Source organism: Oncorhynchus keta, chromosome 13 (assembly GCF_023373465.1).
Source record: "Oncorhynchus keta strain PuntledgeMale-10-30-2019 chromosome 13, Oket_V2, whole genome shotgun sequence".
Classification (NCBI taxonomy): domain Eukaryota; kingdom Metazoa; phylum Chordata; class Actinopteri; order Salmoniformes; family Salmonidae; genus Oncorhynchus; species Oncorhynchus keta.
In genome coordinates, this window is record NC_068433.1 from 28,285,229 (window position 1) to 28,301,285 (window position 16,057).

General features: G+C 42.6%; 1 protein-coding gene across 23 annotated transcripts in view; it reads left to right on the forward strand.

Annotated features, from left to right (window-relative positions):
- Positions 1 to 1,492: 1,492 nt before the first annotated feature.
- LOC118387500 (ephrin-A5b-like) overlaps positions 1,493 to 16,057 on the forward strand; it is a 63,458-nt gene continuing 48,893 nt past the window's right edge. For all 23 annotated transcript variants that reach the window (XM_052459918.1, XM_052459920.1, XM_052459923.1 and 20 more), the window contains exon 1: positions 1,493 to 2,600. In XM_052459918.1, coding sequence (XP_052315878.1) covers positions 2,491 to 2,600 — 110 coding nt within the window. In that variant the 5' untranslated portion in view covers positions 1,493 to 2,490. The remainder of the gene's footprint in view (positions 2,601 to 16,057) is intronic.

Here is a 16,057-nt window from a genome sequence, read left to right on the forward strand (position 1 = left end):
GGTCATATAGCCAGACTGGTCATTTAGCCAGACTGGTCATTTAGCCAGACTGGTCATATAGCCAGACTGGTCATTTAGCCAGACTGGTCATATAGCCAGACTGGTCATATAGCCAGACTGGTCATATAGCCAGACTGGTCATATAGCCAGACTGGTCAACCAAACAAAAACGGTGTGAGTTAAACACAATCCAAAGAGGACCATATTACACAAATTGTCCTGTGTGATTGTGCTAATAGTTTGTACATAAAAGTCCCTTCTTAGATTTCCTCAATATGCCACTGTCATGTCTTGTGTATTTGTTTACAGGCTATTTATTCTGCAAAAATATAGTGTTTGCCTTATTATCGGGCAACATGTGTGAGTGGGATCTCAGCCTTGGAAAGTGCATGTGACTATGAAAGAGCTAAATTCAATTCCAGCTGGAACACTGGACATGATAATGGTTCTCAGTAGTTAATGGTACTCAAGAGTTAATGACTGTTTTGAGGGTTAGGAATGTTGAGATATTCTTGATCCTGAACGATTAATGACTGCATACTGTTCTAGTTGACTATCCAGGCTTTGAGATGAGGTTCCTTCGTGGTACTGGTTATACTAGGAATTATCTTTGACACACCAGACCCTCCTGTGTCTAGTACTGCCTTAATGGACCTCATGCTGTCTCTCAGATGGCATGTTACTACAATAACAAGAAAATACCTTAACAATAGGCCCTACTACAGGCCTATGATGTTATACCTAAAATAGTCATCTTGATCAAATAATATAGAACACATATCAAATGCGTTTTGTTTACCTGGTCTATGATCTAATTACTTAATTTATAACCTACCTTTCTGCTATCCAGGAAGCGCTTCTCCTTATCTCCACTGCGGGGCGCCAATAAACATTGAAAGGCTAGTGCGTAAAGCATGTCAAGGGCGCAAACCGATAAGATGGCGAACCAGTTTGACAGGCTACAAAATCTACAAGACAGAAACATTTAAGCAAATGCCCTTGCCCAATGTTTGAATTTTGAATGCGTAGTAGGCAAACATTAACAAATATTTGGGTAAGTAATGCAGACACACAGTGGCATACCTCATGGAATTGAATAGGATCAAAAACTGTAGTAAATCAACTCCTGGAGCTCAATGGATGATACTAGACAGTCGTGGGCAATAAGGATTCAGTGGTTAGTTGTAGCATCATTTTCCACAATTCTGGATAATGCAAAACATTGTTGATTTCAAAATACTTTGTGTGCGTAAAGACAGTATGGACCTCGGTGAAAGGTGTAAACCTGTAAACCGACATACAGAGCAGAGCTAATATCAGATCGTTCTTATCTCGTTTAGGATCCGTGGCCCTAATACCTAGTAGGTCTACCTTGTGAAATAAATGATCTGTCGCTTGAGGAAGCAGATGTACCTCCTCATGAGGAGGGATGTTGTTTTTGTAAGCGAAACGCCCATCATTCACATTTCAAACCAATGAGACTGTGCGCAAGCCTGAAACCGTACCCGCGAACGCACAGTGGGGAAGCATGCATGCATGGCCGAGCCGGCGCTGCGCTGACTTGGTTTTCTTCAGGCCGAACTATACGACTTTCCACCGAGCCTGCTTACATTTGCCTCGTTTCATGCGACACATCGAAGTATCTCCGTCCATGCTGAGGTTTTTATAAACTCGTTTTATGCCACGGCACATTTGAATGACTCCGGTCCGAGTAAGGAAAGAGCTGATCCTAGTTATCCAGCCGTGACAATCCAGCGACAACGCCGAAGACACGGACACAGATCCGAGGGAGGACGTCAAGGAAGACAAGGAACTGTCTGTAGCGCACAGGTTCTTTGGAGTTACTTATTATTCCAAAGTTCTAGAACAATTGAACAGATTTATGCATGGACTACCCTGTTATTATTACCTTTAATATCAGCAATTATATAGCCGCGTAACCTATAGTTGCAGAAACTATTAGTGCGCAAATAAGAGTTGTTCGGAGGAGATCATTATTCCTCATTGTGTTTAAAAGGCTATTCATGGTAGACCTACTGAAGGATACCTTTTTTAAGGCTCTAAATTCATGTGTTTAATATTTGTGGCATTCCACATCTGCGTTTGAAGAGGATGCGCTTGTTGCTATGAATACATTATACGAGCATTGACTGAAATAATATTTATTTCAAACGGACCCTCAACTAATATTGCAGCAATTTTTTTTAACCGATTGCAATTATTTTGTATTCCACAAAAAACTGATTGTGCTTTTCTAAAACTGAATGCAAATACTGAACTTTTTCCAAATGCCAATTCAAGCTTCAGCACAATAACTTCCTCGCGAAGTAATCCAATCAGTTCGTTATAACCAGAGAGGAATCAACTGAGATATAAGGCAATTATAATTTAAAAGCCTTCAGATGGGAATATCATTTCATTCTGTCTGTTCATTCGAATAATTCTATCGCGCGAGACGCTGCATCGAGAGGGACTTTGGCGCAGGTGGAGATGATCCTGTTCGTTTCCCTGGTGTTATGGATGTGTGCATATGGCCAAGAGCCGGCGTCCAAGGTGGTGTCCGACCGCTATGCCGTCTACTGGAACCGGACCAACCCCAGGTGAGTCTCATGCGTAATCGCAAATTGTGTCAAGGACGGGCCACGGGTCACCAACTTCATGTGGCATCAACTTCATTGTTGACATAGGTTAGAGGTGGATGGCCCCTGGACCATATATGACATTTGTAACAGCATTTCATTATGATTCATTGATCAATGGTCACTTGGCAATAGCCTATAAACATACATTTTATCGGCAATAATCTACAAAAATTGTATGTTGGGTGACATACATGTTATCTAAAAAAAACAACGCTTCTCATCAATAGTGTTTTATATCCTCTACTGTAAATACACCAGAATGATTATCCATAGATAATATTATCCTGGTTCTGCTGAATGCGCCGAAAAGGGTTTTCCTTGTAGGCATCCTTAGCTATAATTTTACTAATGGAACATTACGTGTCTTATCTCTTTAATGAGATAAATCGAATGTTCGTGTGATAATTTAAGATATTATGTGTTGCTGTGGCGGATTGTTACCGCGTCCACTTTTAGTGCGTCGGCAGTAGGAAAATTATTCTGTTAATTTCTGTTAGAATTCTCTGCGACTCTATCCCAGTGTCGATTAAACCGATGGCTGTACATATGAAGCGTTAAACATCTAAAATGTTTCCTTGAATGAAATTAAATATTATCTGCCAGTTTGACTTGGAAAAATATAAGGCGTTTTGCTTATGACGCACATAAACTGCAAGCTTGTGTGTGCTTATAACATGTAATTGAAGCCTTTGCATTTCGTTCTACAATAAAATTCACAAAATATTTAGTAGTAGGTTAGGTTGCCATCTGCCGTTTCTATTTTATTCTAATTAGTTAAAGTTGCCAATTAGTGTGTTCACAAGGGTAAAGCAATGGCTTCATAATAGCTGGAATGACCCACTGTAATGAATGGGCAGATGTGACTTCTATTTGACAGAGGTGCTTAATTGTGAATTTCTAATCCCATCAACCCTACAGCTCTGGTAACTCAACAGTTATTCACATTGGATGACTTGCACCTTAGAAAATAGTTTGTAGAATGAGTGTATCACTTTGTTTTGTGTCATACTTAACACATCACCACCATTGTACCTGATCAGATTTTTCCTGACAGCTATAGTATCGACATGACTCCTCTAAATAGTTTGTTTTTACTTGGGAAGAAGAAACTGGTCCTTTGGGGTGATTTGCATTGCACAGAGTCAACAGATGATGCTGTACTTGTTTGTCTTTCTGTGGTAACTCTGAGGTAAAGTGGGTGCAATGAACTAGTTAGGAGACGGCAAGTAGCCTAGTGGTTAGAGCGTTGGGCCAATAACCGAAAGGTTGCTAGCTCGAATCCCCGAGCTGACTAGGTACAAATCTGTCGTTCTGCCCCTGAACAAGGAAGTTCACCCACTGTTCCTAGGCTATCATTGTAAATAAAAATAGGTTCTTAACTGACTTGCCTAGTTAAATTAAAAAGAAAGGGAACAGGTGAGATATAAACGCAAGTGTGGCGGCTCTTTTCCTGAAACAGATAACATCTTTGATATACTCCCATAGTGGCCTCAGCTCATTCCTATAGCTCCTGCCTAAAAAAAAAGGAAAAGCTTCCCAACGTCCCAAGTCCTGCTCCTCCGTTGCCATGCCCCCCGTCCCTGCTCCCCCCACACCCAGTGTGTGACAGACAATGAGGGGAACACAGAGGGGTATTTCAGCAGTGGCCCAGACCCAGCGTGGTGCATGCTCCTGGGAGAGATACACACATGTTGAGGTCACACACTCTGCGGTAACCAAACTGGCCCTGGGATAACCATCACAGAGCAGCACAGAGGGGACTGTAGTTAGGGTTAAAGCTGGGGCAGAACCTACCTCTCCTCTGAGGCTCTGTGACGGCCATGCAACGGCACCCTGCCTGGGTTTTGTCTGAGGAGAATAGCGCTCCTCGGGTAAATAAATAAGTAACTAAATGACTGTCTCCTTTTTCTTATTCAGGGGCCTAATCCAAACCCGACCCCGCAGTATAATGTAACCGTGCACCATGCAAAGACTCAGGGGCCCCTGGCCCTGCCGTATAATGTAACCATACTCTGTGTTAGACCTTGGGCCCCTGGCCCCTGCTGGGTAATGTAACCATACTCAGCCATCAGAGCTCGCAGCCTGCTGGGGTATAGTCACAACTTCCAGATGAGGCTTTTTTTATGACCACAGGAGAAAAACAGCACCCAATGCAGTAGTCCTGCAGTCCATACTCAGCCATTCATGAAATCCCCTACAGGGACTCTGGAATTGAAATGGGAAGTGACTCGTGAAAAATGGAAATGGTGAAGACATTTTCACGTATTTTATATTGTCTCAAACACATGTAGGTTGATAATGGTGTCAAGTTTGTTGCAAGCTTAATAAACATTATTCCTATTTTCCTCCCAAAACCTCAACATTCTGATGCACTTAGTTGATTCACTCAAACAGTGGGATTCAAAAGCAATGGAGCAGGAGTTTAACTATGATGATGATTCAGTCATGCTTGGAGGTACAAATTCCTCAATTAGTGACAGTGAGGCGCTCAAGTCATTATAATCTCCTTAATTAAAAAAAATGAAGTGCTTGAATGACACACAATCTGGTTGAGGAGACATAAAACCACTGAGCCACAATGAATATTATAAGTGAGAGTGTTTGACTTGTTATTTGAAAATGATTTGATTTAAAGACAGCATCATTTGAAATGCCCATCTTTAAAATATGTGCTATATTAGTAGTAATTAGCTAAAGAAGACATAATATAATGTCTTTTAAGGATGGGAAGAGACGGGTCTTTGAATGGATGTTGGTTAACACAAATAAAGGTTAAATAAAAATAACCAAATAAAAAACATACATGTGTGAATGCTGTGTAAATGTAGGTAATACAGGGTTGAGGGGCCACTCATGCATTTTCTTCAGTAATACTCTGTTCATACATGTGTAATTAACAACAAGATGAGTAAATAAAGTAAATGATCGGCTTATTGCCCATTAATCAGTTGGCATTAGACAATTCCCCACCTGGCCTGTATTAAGTTTGATAGTTACTTCATTAAAACCGTCATGCTCCATTTGGGACACATGCACCCATCGCCGTGGCGAAGGTGTTTATTTGTTGCTGATAGGTGGGATCAGTGAAGAATCAGGGCTGAGTTCCGTCCCTAATCTTCCTGCTGTTTGTGTCTCCGATGCCATGGAAACCGATACCCTTCCTCATCAAAGAGCCTCATTGGGGTGGGACTAACGACCTGACAGCTGGGGAGAGGGATTCCAGCATTCTACAAGAGCACTGTCACCCCAGGGGCTGCAGTTTAAGCTCCGATAATGCCCCTCAAAGCTTTCTACAACAGATGTGACATATTTCTGTTGAAGACAATCAAAATACTTTCATCTATTTGCCTTGTGGTCAACTACTCTGGTAGCTGTGGTAACTATCAAAAGTGATCAAAAGTGCTCGTCCTTTTCTGAGGAAATTGTTGGATGTAGATATACTCTGATTTGATTCTGCAGTCCTTTAGCGGACACCTCAGAAATGTGAAAATGCCTCCGTGGCATCTCTTTCTACCTCATAACATCCTTGCCCTGACAGACACAGATAGTTCTCCACTGAGCGAAATGATCATGGCCGTTTGCTTTCTCTATTCCGGCTCATTTTTAATCTCCACTTAAGAAACAATACACCATTTTTCAGTTTGTGGCAAGTTGATGTTGTGATAGTTTCCCAGTGGCATTGAGAGTTGCTCCGTCTGCATTGTTCAGAGTGTTTACCCTCGCTTTTCCCCCTCAGCCTTTTCTCGGCTCCCTGCTGCGTGGTTCCGCTTGGATTAAAAACGGACATATAAAAGCAGCCGAGTCCAAATATTGACTGGGTCTCAGGACCGCAGCCCTCTCCCAGCCCTGGCTCGGACAGTGTGAAAGGACACTATTGTTCCTATCATACTCAGCGGCCCATGCCCAGCATGCTCTTAGAGAGAGACAGACAGAAAGAGGGAGGAGAGGTGAGTGGCAGAGAGAGAGAGTTACTTGTGACGGACTATTGTGAGGGTGAATATGTTACGAGGCGAAGGGGAAGGGGCACACAGTCACAGGGTTAACAGAAGCTTCCGGAGAGGGGTCACAGGGTTACACAGGGAAACAGTGGCCATGCCATGGGTCCCCTGCATGAGGTCAAAACCCGTATTTCCACCCCTGCCCCGGCTTAGCCTGCGGATGGAGACAGGCATGTTGCAGCCATCTTCTCAGGGATGTCTTGGCGTCAGAGAGTGAGGTGATATATTCTGTCCCTCTGTGAAGAGGAAGATGGTCCTCCTGTGGAGAAAGCAGCCAGGTCCACTGTTCTGCAACCCTGCACGCAGAGAGAGAGGTGCCTTGCCTCTGTTGCTCTTTTCAAACTAACAAGGCTGCCTCTGTTTGACTGACAGCAACTAAAGTCGGTGTCTTGTTGGTGAACATTTATTGTGTTTACTGTGTGTAGGTAAGGATTTCTTTGTTACCTTACAGCATAAGAGCGTCTGCTAAATGACTTAAATGTAAATGTAAATGTAACACTCAATATTCATAGCGCCACACAATGAATCCTTTGGATTTGGATATAAGGTGTTTGCCATGCTGTTTCTGTTAAGATTTGTATAGATCACATTCTCAGCAGCTTCTGTAAACTTGTTTTCAGTTAATTCTCGATCGGTGTTATAGCTCAGCAAGTCGGCATCCTCCATTTCATATGCGCGGGTCAGCCAATGGATTAGAGCCAACCCTCCAGTCCCTAATCTCCAAGTCTCACTCCAGCGCTCCAAGGTTCACTTTTCTGCCGTTTCTTAAGGTTTAACTCTCGACTGGGCTTTTTGTGTGCTGTTTAAATGTGAGTGGTGAAATGGCATCCCTGTGTCTTTGTAGGCACCGGTGACGGTATTAGCAGAGAGGCTCTAAGGGGCTTAAGAGGTCAGTCTCCCTTTGTGTGGAGACACAAAACACTTCCTGTGGGACCCTTCCCCCAGAAAGCCAGGGCCTGCCTGACCATTCACATTAATCAGGGCCAGCCCCTAATGACTGCAGTAAAGCCTCTGGAACTGCTGCTAAAAGGCCTCCTGACAGACAGACAGACAGACAAACAGACAGACAGACAGACAGACAGACAGACAGACAGACAGACAGACAGACAGACAGACAGACAGTATAGCGGTGGCCTGGGAAGGCTGCTGTATTGACGGCCTCTATGCACCACACTCTCTATCAGTGTGGTGAGTGGCTATCTGCAGAACAAGCCCATGAAAGATAACTTTATACAGCAGGCCAAGGCAAAGATAATGAAAATGGACTCCACAAAGAGAATCCACAAAGAAAGTGTAAGGTCTGAACACTTTAAACTGCAGTTAGCTGTATTATCTACTGTGTGCCTCCTATTACAGAACATTCCCTAAGATAAAGGAAATGAAGGCTGTATGTTGCACTGCAGGTTTCAAATGGATCAAATAAATGGATAGAACAAATTGGCTGAGTACAATTCAGGGGAAGATGGATAGAGAGAGAGAGAAAGGCAGAAAGAGAATTGGAATGATCTCCTCTGTGTTCTGTCTCCTCTCCCTCTGAGCACAGCAGTTCTCTCTGCAGCTGGAGTACCTAGAGCCAGGTTAGTCAGAGATGACTGGTTCATCCTCTGTCTTTAGGTAGTAATGATTGTTGTAAGTAGTGCTCAGTCTGAGATAGCTCCAGAAGGGTGTGGTCAGCCATGACGGCTGTTTTAGTGTTGCTGGAATCCCCCCAGTTCTACTGATGGGGAGGGACGATGGCAGGGCTGTCTCCCCAGTCTATGGCACACAAGTGGCACCAATCAAGCATATTGGCACGCGGAGCTGTATATAGACCCTAGTATAATCTATTCAAAATGAATCCAAATTGAAAGGAAAGTATGCACGATGTAAAACAAATGTGACGGTACAGCCAAGCATCCGTGAAATGCTTCTGGAACTTAATTTGGTTCAATGTGGCTTTTGAAATGACGGAAAAAGATAATATCCCTCTCCATGAGGCAATGTTTCCCTGTGTCATTGGTGGCAAACTTTTGGAGAGGAAAAAATACCTTTTGCTTCTACAGAATTTCTACTGTGATTGCATCAGACTTTTCCAATCATGATTTTTTAAAACCAGAGTAGATGAAGAGTAGATGTTTTTTTTAATTGACATTATTTATAAGACTCAAAAAAGAAATCTGATGATAGTGTTACGTTCCTCAGCAAGAAAACCCAAAAATGGCACTCAAACAGAAGGTGGAACTAACAAAGAGTCACTGACCAACAACCAAAACAAAACAGGTGTGGTTTTAGGAGGGGTTCTGATGGGAGTGTCCGCTGAAAGTTGACTAGCAACAATAAGTGGAATCTAAGACCCACCATGGGCGCCAACCAAATTTGCCCAAGGAGAAGGAAACAAAAGAAAAACCCACACCAAATTTAAAGACAGGAAACAAACCAAAAAGGTGGAGCAAAACAACATCAGGGAAATCAGACAAAGGAATTTTTTTCTATAAATAAAAATAGGGAGCACCTCCACATCCATCAAGACACCTGGGGCACTGGGCCAGCCACTCTTAGATAGCACCTGGGCCAGCCACTCTTAGATAGCACCTGGGCCATCCACTCTTAGATAGCACCTGGGCCAGCCACTCTTAGATAGCACCTGGGCCAGCCACTCTTAGATAGCACCTGGGCCAGCCACTCTTAGATAGCACCTGGGCCAGCCACTCTTAGATAGCACCTGGGCCAGCCACTCTTAGATAGCACCTGGGCCAGCCACTCTTAGATAGCACCTGGGCCAGCCACTCTTAGATAGCACCTGGGCCAGCCACTCTTAGATAGCACCTGGGCCAGCACAGGTGAATCACCTTCCCACTAACAAGATGGCAACCAACACAGGTGTAACACATACTGACGAACGAAGTGACACCAATCGGTGCGCCCTATGTGCTGAAGAGCTATACATGCTAAAGTCCAAACCTAAATAGAAAAACCAAAGCAGGTAATAATATCTTTACATTTATCAATGTTCTTATCCAGAACAATTTACAGGAGCAATTAGGATTAAGTGCCTTGCTCAAGGTCACATCAACAGATTATTCACCTAGGTGGCTCAGGGATTCAAACCAGCAACCTTTCAGTTACTGGCCCAACGCTCTTAACCCCTAGACCACCTGCCACCCCCTTGTAGCATAATTTTCCATAGCATTCCAGAACATGTCTAGGGTGTTGTCAGTGTATGCCGTAATCTTTAGCATAGTTGTGTCATTTCAGGCACCCGTGGACAAATTAGGTAAAGTGCATTGATAATGTGATTTTTTTTAGTCAATACAAAAACCACAAGTGACATTTAGATGTGTGGAAAGAACAGTGTTATTTTCATGAACTTGTTGTCACTTTGCGGGACTTTTAGTGTGGCTTACTGGCCCATGGAGACAGAGGGAGTTTCCTCCTGTTGGATTTGAGCATGCTTGGTGCTTTGGGACCCTGAAATATTAAAAAGCTGTTTGCGATCTCACAGTAGAGCCTGGACACGCAAAACAGAAGAAATCCAGGTCAGGACCACCGTGACTTTAATGGAGGGGTCGACATTTAGACTCACTCCATCCTTCATACATGGTTTCTCACCCCCCATGTTTCTTTGAAGTTAATAAGCAACTTCGATGAAATCATATGATTTTGCCATCACCCTAAGTTAAGCACTGTTGATTGAAATCTCAGACTGCTAGGATTTGTTCTGTCTTCATAGGCGTGGCTCTCTTCTCTTGCCTGACTTTCAGCTGTGTCTTGTGACAGGGAGGGAAGCAAAGACCGCCATTTCCCTCCAAATCAGACTCCATTTTGTTTCCAAGAAACAAAAGTCGGTTGAAAATCCTGGGACCCTTAGTGAACAGGCTCCACCCCTTGTTGAATTCAACATGAAGATACATAGGACACAATGAACAGCTTTAGATATGATAAAATACATTTTTATATTGCAATTTTAATGCATTGCTTTACAACATTAATTTACAGTGAAATTGAATCTTGTGGTAAAGGGGGTTAGGGGCTGTGAGGAGGGGGGCAACAAAATGACGCAAACCAGGGGTCTCGCTCAGCCATAAGTCAATGTTCGAGGCAACATGGTCATTGCTTGGCTGTGTTTGTGTCATAGGCACGTTGTGTTTGTGCCCTAGCTAGCCTAGCTTGCCTAGCCGTATCTATGCCATGGCTGCTTGTGCCCTAGCTGAGCTGGCGGCCTGGCACCCATATCACTCTTCGTGGCAACACAGTGGGAACACGCGGGCAGACGCTGGCAGCGCCTGGGCTGATGATCTCCCTTTATGTCTTTGCTCCGCCAGGGCCCTCAGTTATTCTAGTGCATAATTGATGGAGGAGTTAGAATAGCAGAAGTAATGCGATGAGAGGGTGCAGCCAGGCGGAGCGAGGGATCGCGTGCGTGGGGCTGCAAACATTGGAGGGGACGATGAGAGGGCATCTGGAGTAACAGGTCCCTGCGCTTTGGCACGCAGAGTCAACACAAAATGTCACCCCCCAGCCAATCACAGCTCAGCGTCTCCCCCCCCAATAAGATGTCTACGCTGAAGCAGAATACTATGTTCCCCATGAATCAGACAACCGACCGCAGTTATTAGTCCGCAGTCTGCAGATTATGTGCTAGGATATTAATAGGTTTTATTAGCCCTTTCTCAGACTAAATTAAACTGAGGCAGAAAATGACTAGCATGGCATTTGTTACATAAAATGTGTTATAATTGAAGTAATTTAACATTTTAGTGGTCATTTGAATAGGCCTGGACTGTGGTATTTATGTGGTACGTTGAGTCACAAGGCATTCTCTCCAACATCTTTGTTCCCTCATCACGTAGTTAGTAGATGCAGCAGTGACAGGGTGTATATCACACCTAGACAAGCAACTACAAAGAGACACTAATGGGCAAACAACCCTCTGTTGTCTGTTAAACAAAGAGGCCAGGTCGCAGATTACCTGTCCCGTCCCTCTTCAAAGCAGCCAACTACCTTTCACGACAAAAAACCTGCAATAAAAGCTGCAGGACTTCACCTGAAACCCATCTGAAATACCCATGTTCCTGGTTAGGATGCTGCGGTTAGAGCCTGAAACCACTCTGTATCATTCCCACTAGTATCGCTATACCAGGGGACAGACAAGAGAGAACAGATGTGCCAGATAGATGTATGAGAGAATTACAATTATGTTCTATACATTTTTATAAAAAATAATGTAGTCATTTTTCATCCGGCTGCACATTTTTCTTATCAACAAACAAGCGTTCGGTTTCGATTGATAAATTAACGTATCTTTTAATATTGAAAAAAGTAGTTAGTAGTTAGAAATTGATAGCAATTTAATTTCCATCAAAATGTAATTTGAATATGAACAATAGTGATCTAACAAGGCAATTATATTTAGTTGTGTTTATTAAATCCTAACATCTATTTGATGGAATCAATCCATCAGACCTGCAAGCAATGTACTGTATATTTATTACTGCATATTTTAAGAAATGTTACTTAGATTCTCAGGGGATTGTATATTATAGCACTTTCTTAGAGTTAAAAAAATACTTTTTATATTTCAGTTATGAACTCTGAGCCATGCTATGGTTTGGCCAGTTACAGTATTCCATAATAACTCAATGGGCAGGTCTGTCTGGAGACAGAAATATTACCGCTCTGCCATAAAGACTTCCGATGTAAACCTAAGCAGTGAGCACACTCCGGAAAAAATAAACCATCTTTATGAGCAGGATTTTATGATCTTAATGACCAAAGCCCAGGCCCAATGGCCTTTAAGTGCACTTCTGGACAGAGATTTTTAGGGCCAGACATGGACCAACCCAGATAGTGCTTATAGAATGATACTTCTAGTGGGATTTACCACAATTGATGGTTTTCATATGTTAGTCATCACATTTTCTGAGGAAAATATGCCAATATCAGGGTTTGCACTCGCTATACGACATTTGGCTGAAGCATAAACTAAATTTAGGCATACACTAAAGTGAAGAAAAAAATACGAAAGAAAAATTATTGGACTGTGATATATTTCAACAATTACATTCCCCAAAAATATAAGTACTATTTCTTATTATAAACTAACGGATTTAAAAAAAGAGAAAGATAACTTTATGCAACCATTTTAAATATAGTTCACAATTATAATTTTTTATATACATTTAAAATGTATATAAATGACAGAGTATTCATTAAGGAAGATACTGATGACATTTTATTGGTAACATACATTTTTATAAGTGTCTTGTGGTGGGTATAAATCAAATGAAATGTACAGTTAAGCCCAGGCAAAATGTTACAAAAGTGGACAATACAAAACATTACCTTTGAATTGTTTTAAAGACTTTATATCAATGATATATAACATTTTATAAATAAGAATTTGCCTAGTTAAATAAAGGTTAAATAAAAAAGGTAATAAAATAAATAAAAACAATTTAATTTTGATTCCCATGCTGATTTAGTTATTTGCTAAGTTGTGTAAAGGAGGCCCTAATCAGATATTGTGGAATGATTATATACCACAGTCATGTGAATGGTGCATTTGAAATGTAATTGTTATTTATCTCTCAGTTTATGAGAAAAATGTAGTTTTAGAAATAGGAAGTTGGCATTTCAGTGCTTGAATGGACCTTGGTACCAACCACGGGTGTTTTACTACTAAAAAGAGAATTGATTGAAAAGGCCCCTGGTCTGTTAGGTGCTGAAGTCTTGTGACTGCTACTTTAGTCAGTCACATGGTCCAACACAGAGGTTCTGTTAGTGAGGTCTAGACACGCGATACACAAGGGGCCAAATAAGTGCACCGGCTAACACATCACACACATTTACCATCCACCAACCAAGCTACAGTATGACGGAGGCAGGCTCATTTGACATTTTGCCCAGCAACCCAGTAACATGGTAGGAAATATAGTAGGCCGACCTAATATTGCTGGTTACAATTCTCCTTTGCTATTAGTTAAAGATTTACCATCTCCAACTGATTTTTATCTCAATTGTTCAGGGAAATATTGAGATATTTGAGATAGAGCCTTATATATCAAGGCTTTATATATAATAGATTTAGATAATTTTGTTTGTTTGTTTTGTTGGTGTTCAGTTTCAGCTGACAGTGTGGCTTGCAGTGCTTGCCTGTGCTGGTCTAATGGGCTCCTCCATTTGGTTACCATTGTTCCTGTAATTTAAATCCCAGAGTATTTATTTTTCACATCCTCGAAACTAGTGTAAGGGATAGGAATTATGCAAATTGAAGCCCAAAGACAATGGAAGTGGGAGGTGTGATCAGCCAGAAACTCACCAATAAGGTTTAAGCCAGAACCTGCCACAGCCAATGAGGCGTAGAGGAGCTGCATTTTCATTGGAAGATCAGCCCTGATTACCAAAACTGTGGCAGATACATTGGGGTGTGAATTGTGTTCCATCTGTACCCATGCCTGATTGGAGGCAGGACATTAATGCACTGTTGGATTTTTGCTGCATGATAGTGAGAGTTTATTTTGGGGCATATAACCACTGAAAGGCATGGAGCAATCATTTTAAATCAGTATCCGCAGCATTGTGTCCATGCCGCATGGTAACCATGTGCTGTGGCACACACACACACGCACATGCACACACACACAGCTGCCCTCACTTAGCCCAAGAAATATGGTGTAAATGTGAGACAGTTATAGAAAACAGGTTCCCAACCACCGTGCTCTCTCTCAGGTTTTTCTCACTTTCTTTCCTTTACCCTTTTCTTTCTAATTAATTATATGTATCCCTATCTCTCCATATCTCTCTCCCCCTTTTCTTTTACTGTCTCTCCATCTCTCCCTCCTCTCCCCTCCTCTCCCGGGTGTCCAGATGTCTGTCACATACTGTATGCTGACTCCCACTCCTGGGCTGATATCAGATATGAAGAGGGGATAAGATGTCTCAGACTTCACAGCCTTCCTCCCCCACCCCTCAAAGCTCCACCCCTCAACTCTCCACCCCTCAACCCTCCACCTCCGACCCAGCTGGAATGGCTATAGTTCACATCTGATGTCATTTCTTCCCTCTGTGTGTGACCCCACAGGACTGATAGTATGCATTGTATGGCCATCACACATAGACATTTTCCCAACTTGTATGCCATTACTCTCCCCCCCATCCCATTACTCACGTCTGACAAAGAGAAATGCGCTTCATCATACCCTGACTCCCATTACCTCCCCACCAATGTTTTCTTGTTGTCTTTTGTTACGGTTCAGAATGGAGTTGATGCGTGTGAAAGTGAACGTGATATCTCCAGTCCAAATGTTCATTATTTGTCTCCGTTTTCATGGGGAGAGTTAAAAGTCACTTATTTGTAAGGAGGAAGAAAGAGTTTCTCTCTAACCTCATGGTTGTGGTGAAATGTCAGGGGCCTGAGGTTGGCTGCTCGGGTGTGGCCACACCCAGTGGGCTGTAGAACTATGGAACCCTCCCTGAGACTGTCTGAAAATGCATTTGAGATTTTTGCTTAGACATTTTTAGCACTTTAAATTTGTTGTATTTATTTAAAATGTTGTTTTCTTATTGTACCAGCAAAGTAATTTAGTGTTTTTAATCACAACTGTTATTAAGAACCTGTAAAAATGCTGAAAGACCAATAAACTCAACTTGAAAAGGTCAGGACGACAGAGGATAGCTAGGGCCTCTGCTGGAGAGACTTCGCTACGGAAACTTACAGAACTATGTGGAAGTGCTGCTTTTTGCACTGTATTATGCATCATCCCTCTCCACCTTATGTGTCAGAGACTGACTCTCTAGTGAGGTGTTGACCAGCACTGAATATATCCCTTCCCTCGACAAACTGATCTCAGATCATCCCAGATCATTCGGAGATAATTGCTCGTACTACCAATATACATCAGAGGACTGTACTGCAGCAGCAGCATGGTGAGCAGAACAGGCATTGGCGAGGCCGCCCGTGCTGAACAGAGGGGGCCTTCCTACCACAGCGCTCCAATTAGAGAGTTCACAAACAGATGACATAATGGCCCGGAGGAGCCTGCTGTCTTTCAGGTGCTAATTGAAACAGGCTGTGTTTGCCAGAGAGCTCATCCCAACTAGCAAATGCTAATGTACTCTCTCTGGCCACATTCCTTCTCCCAAGCCCAGGGACTTCACTCACATCCCACAGCACCGTAATGGTGTTTTTAGAGTACATATGCTAACTGTGTGATATCCAATAGGTTATGTTAATCCGATGTAATTATGACACCAGTCCACTGATGCAGCACTCCCCTGGGGCTGGTCGGAGCGCTGAGCAGTATAGTCTCCCCCGTGACAACCTTGTCTCGTTAGCAAGGAATGTGGAAATAGCAGCACTTTACTAAACCAAACCTTCATGGGAAAATCTGGTTCTGTGGGGAGAAAACTGTTAATGGATTAAGTGGCCACTCCTTTTCC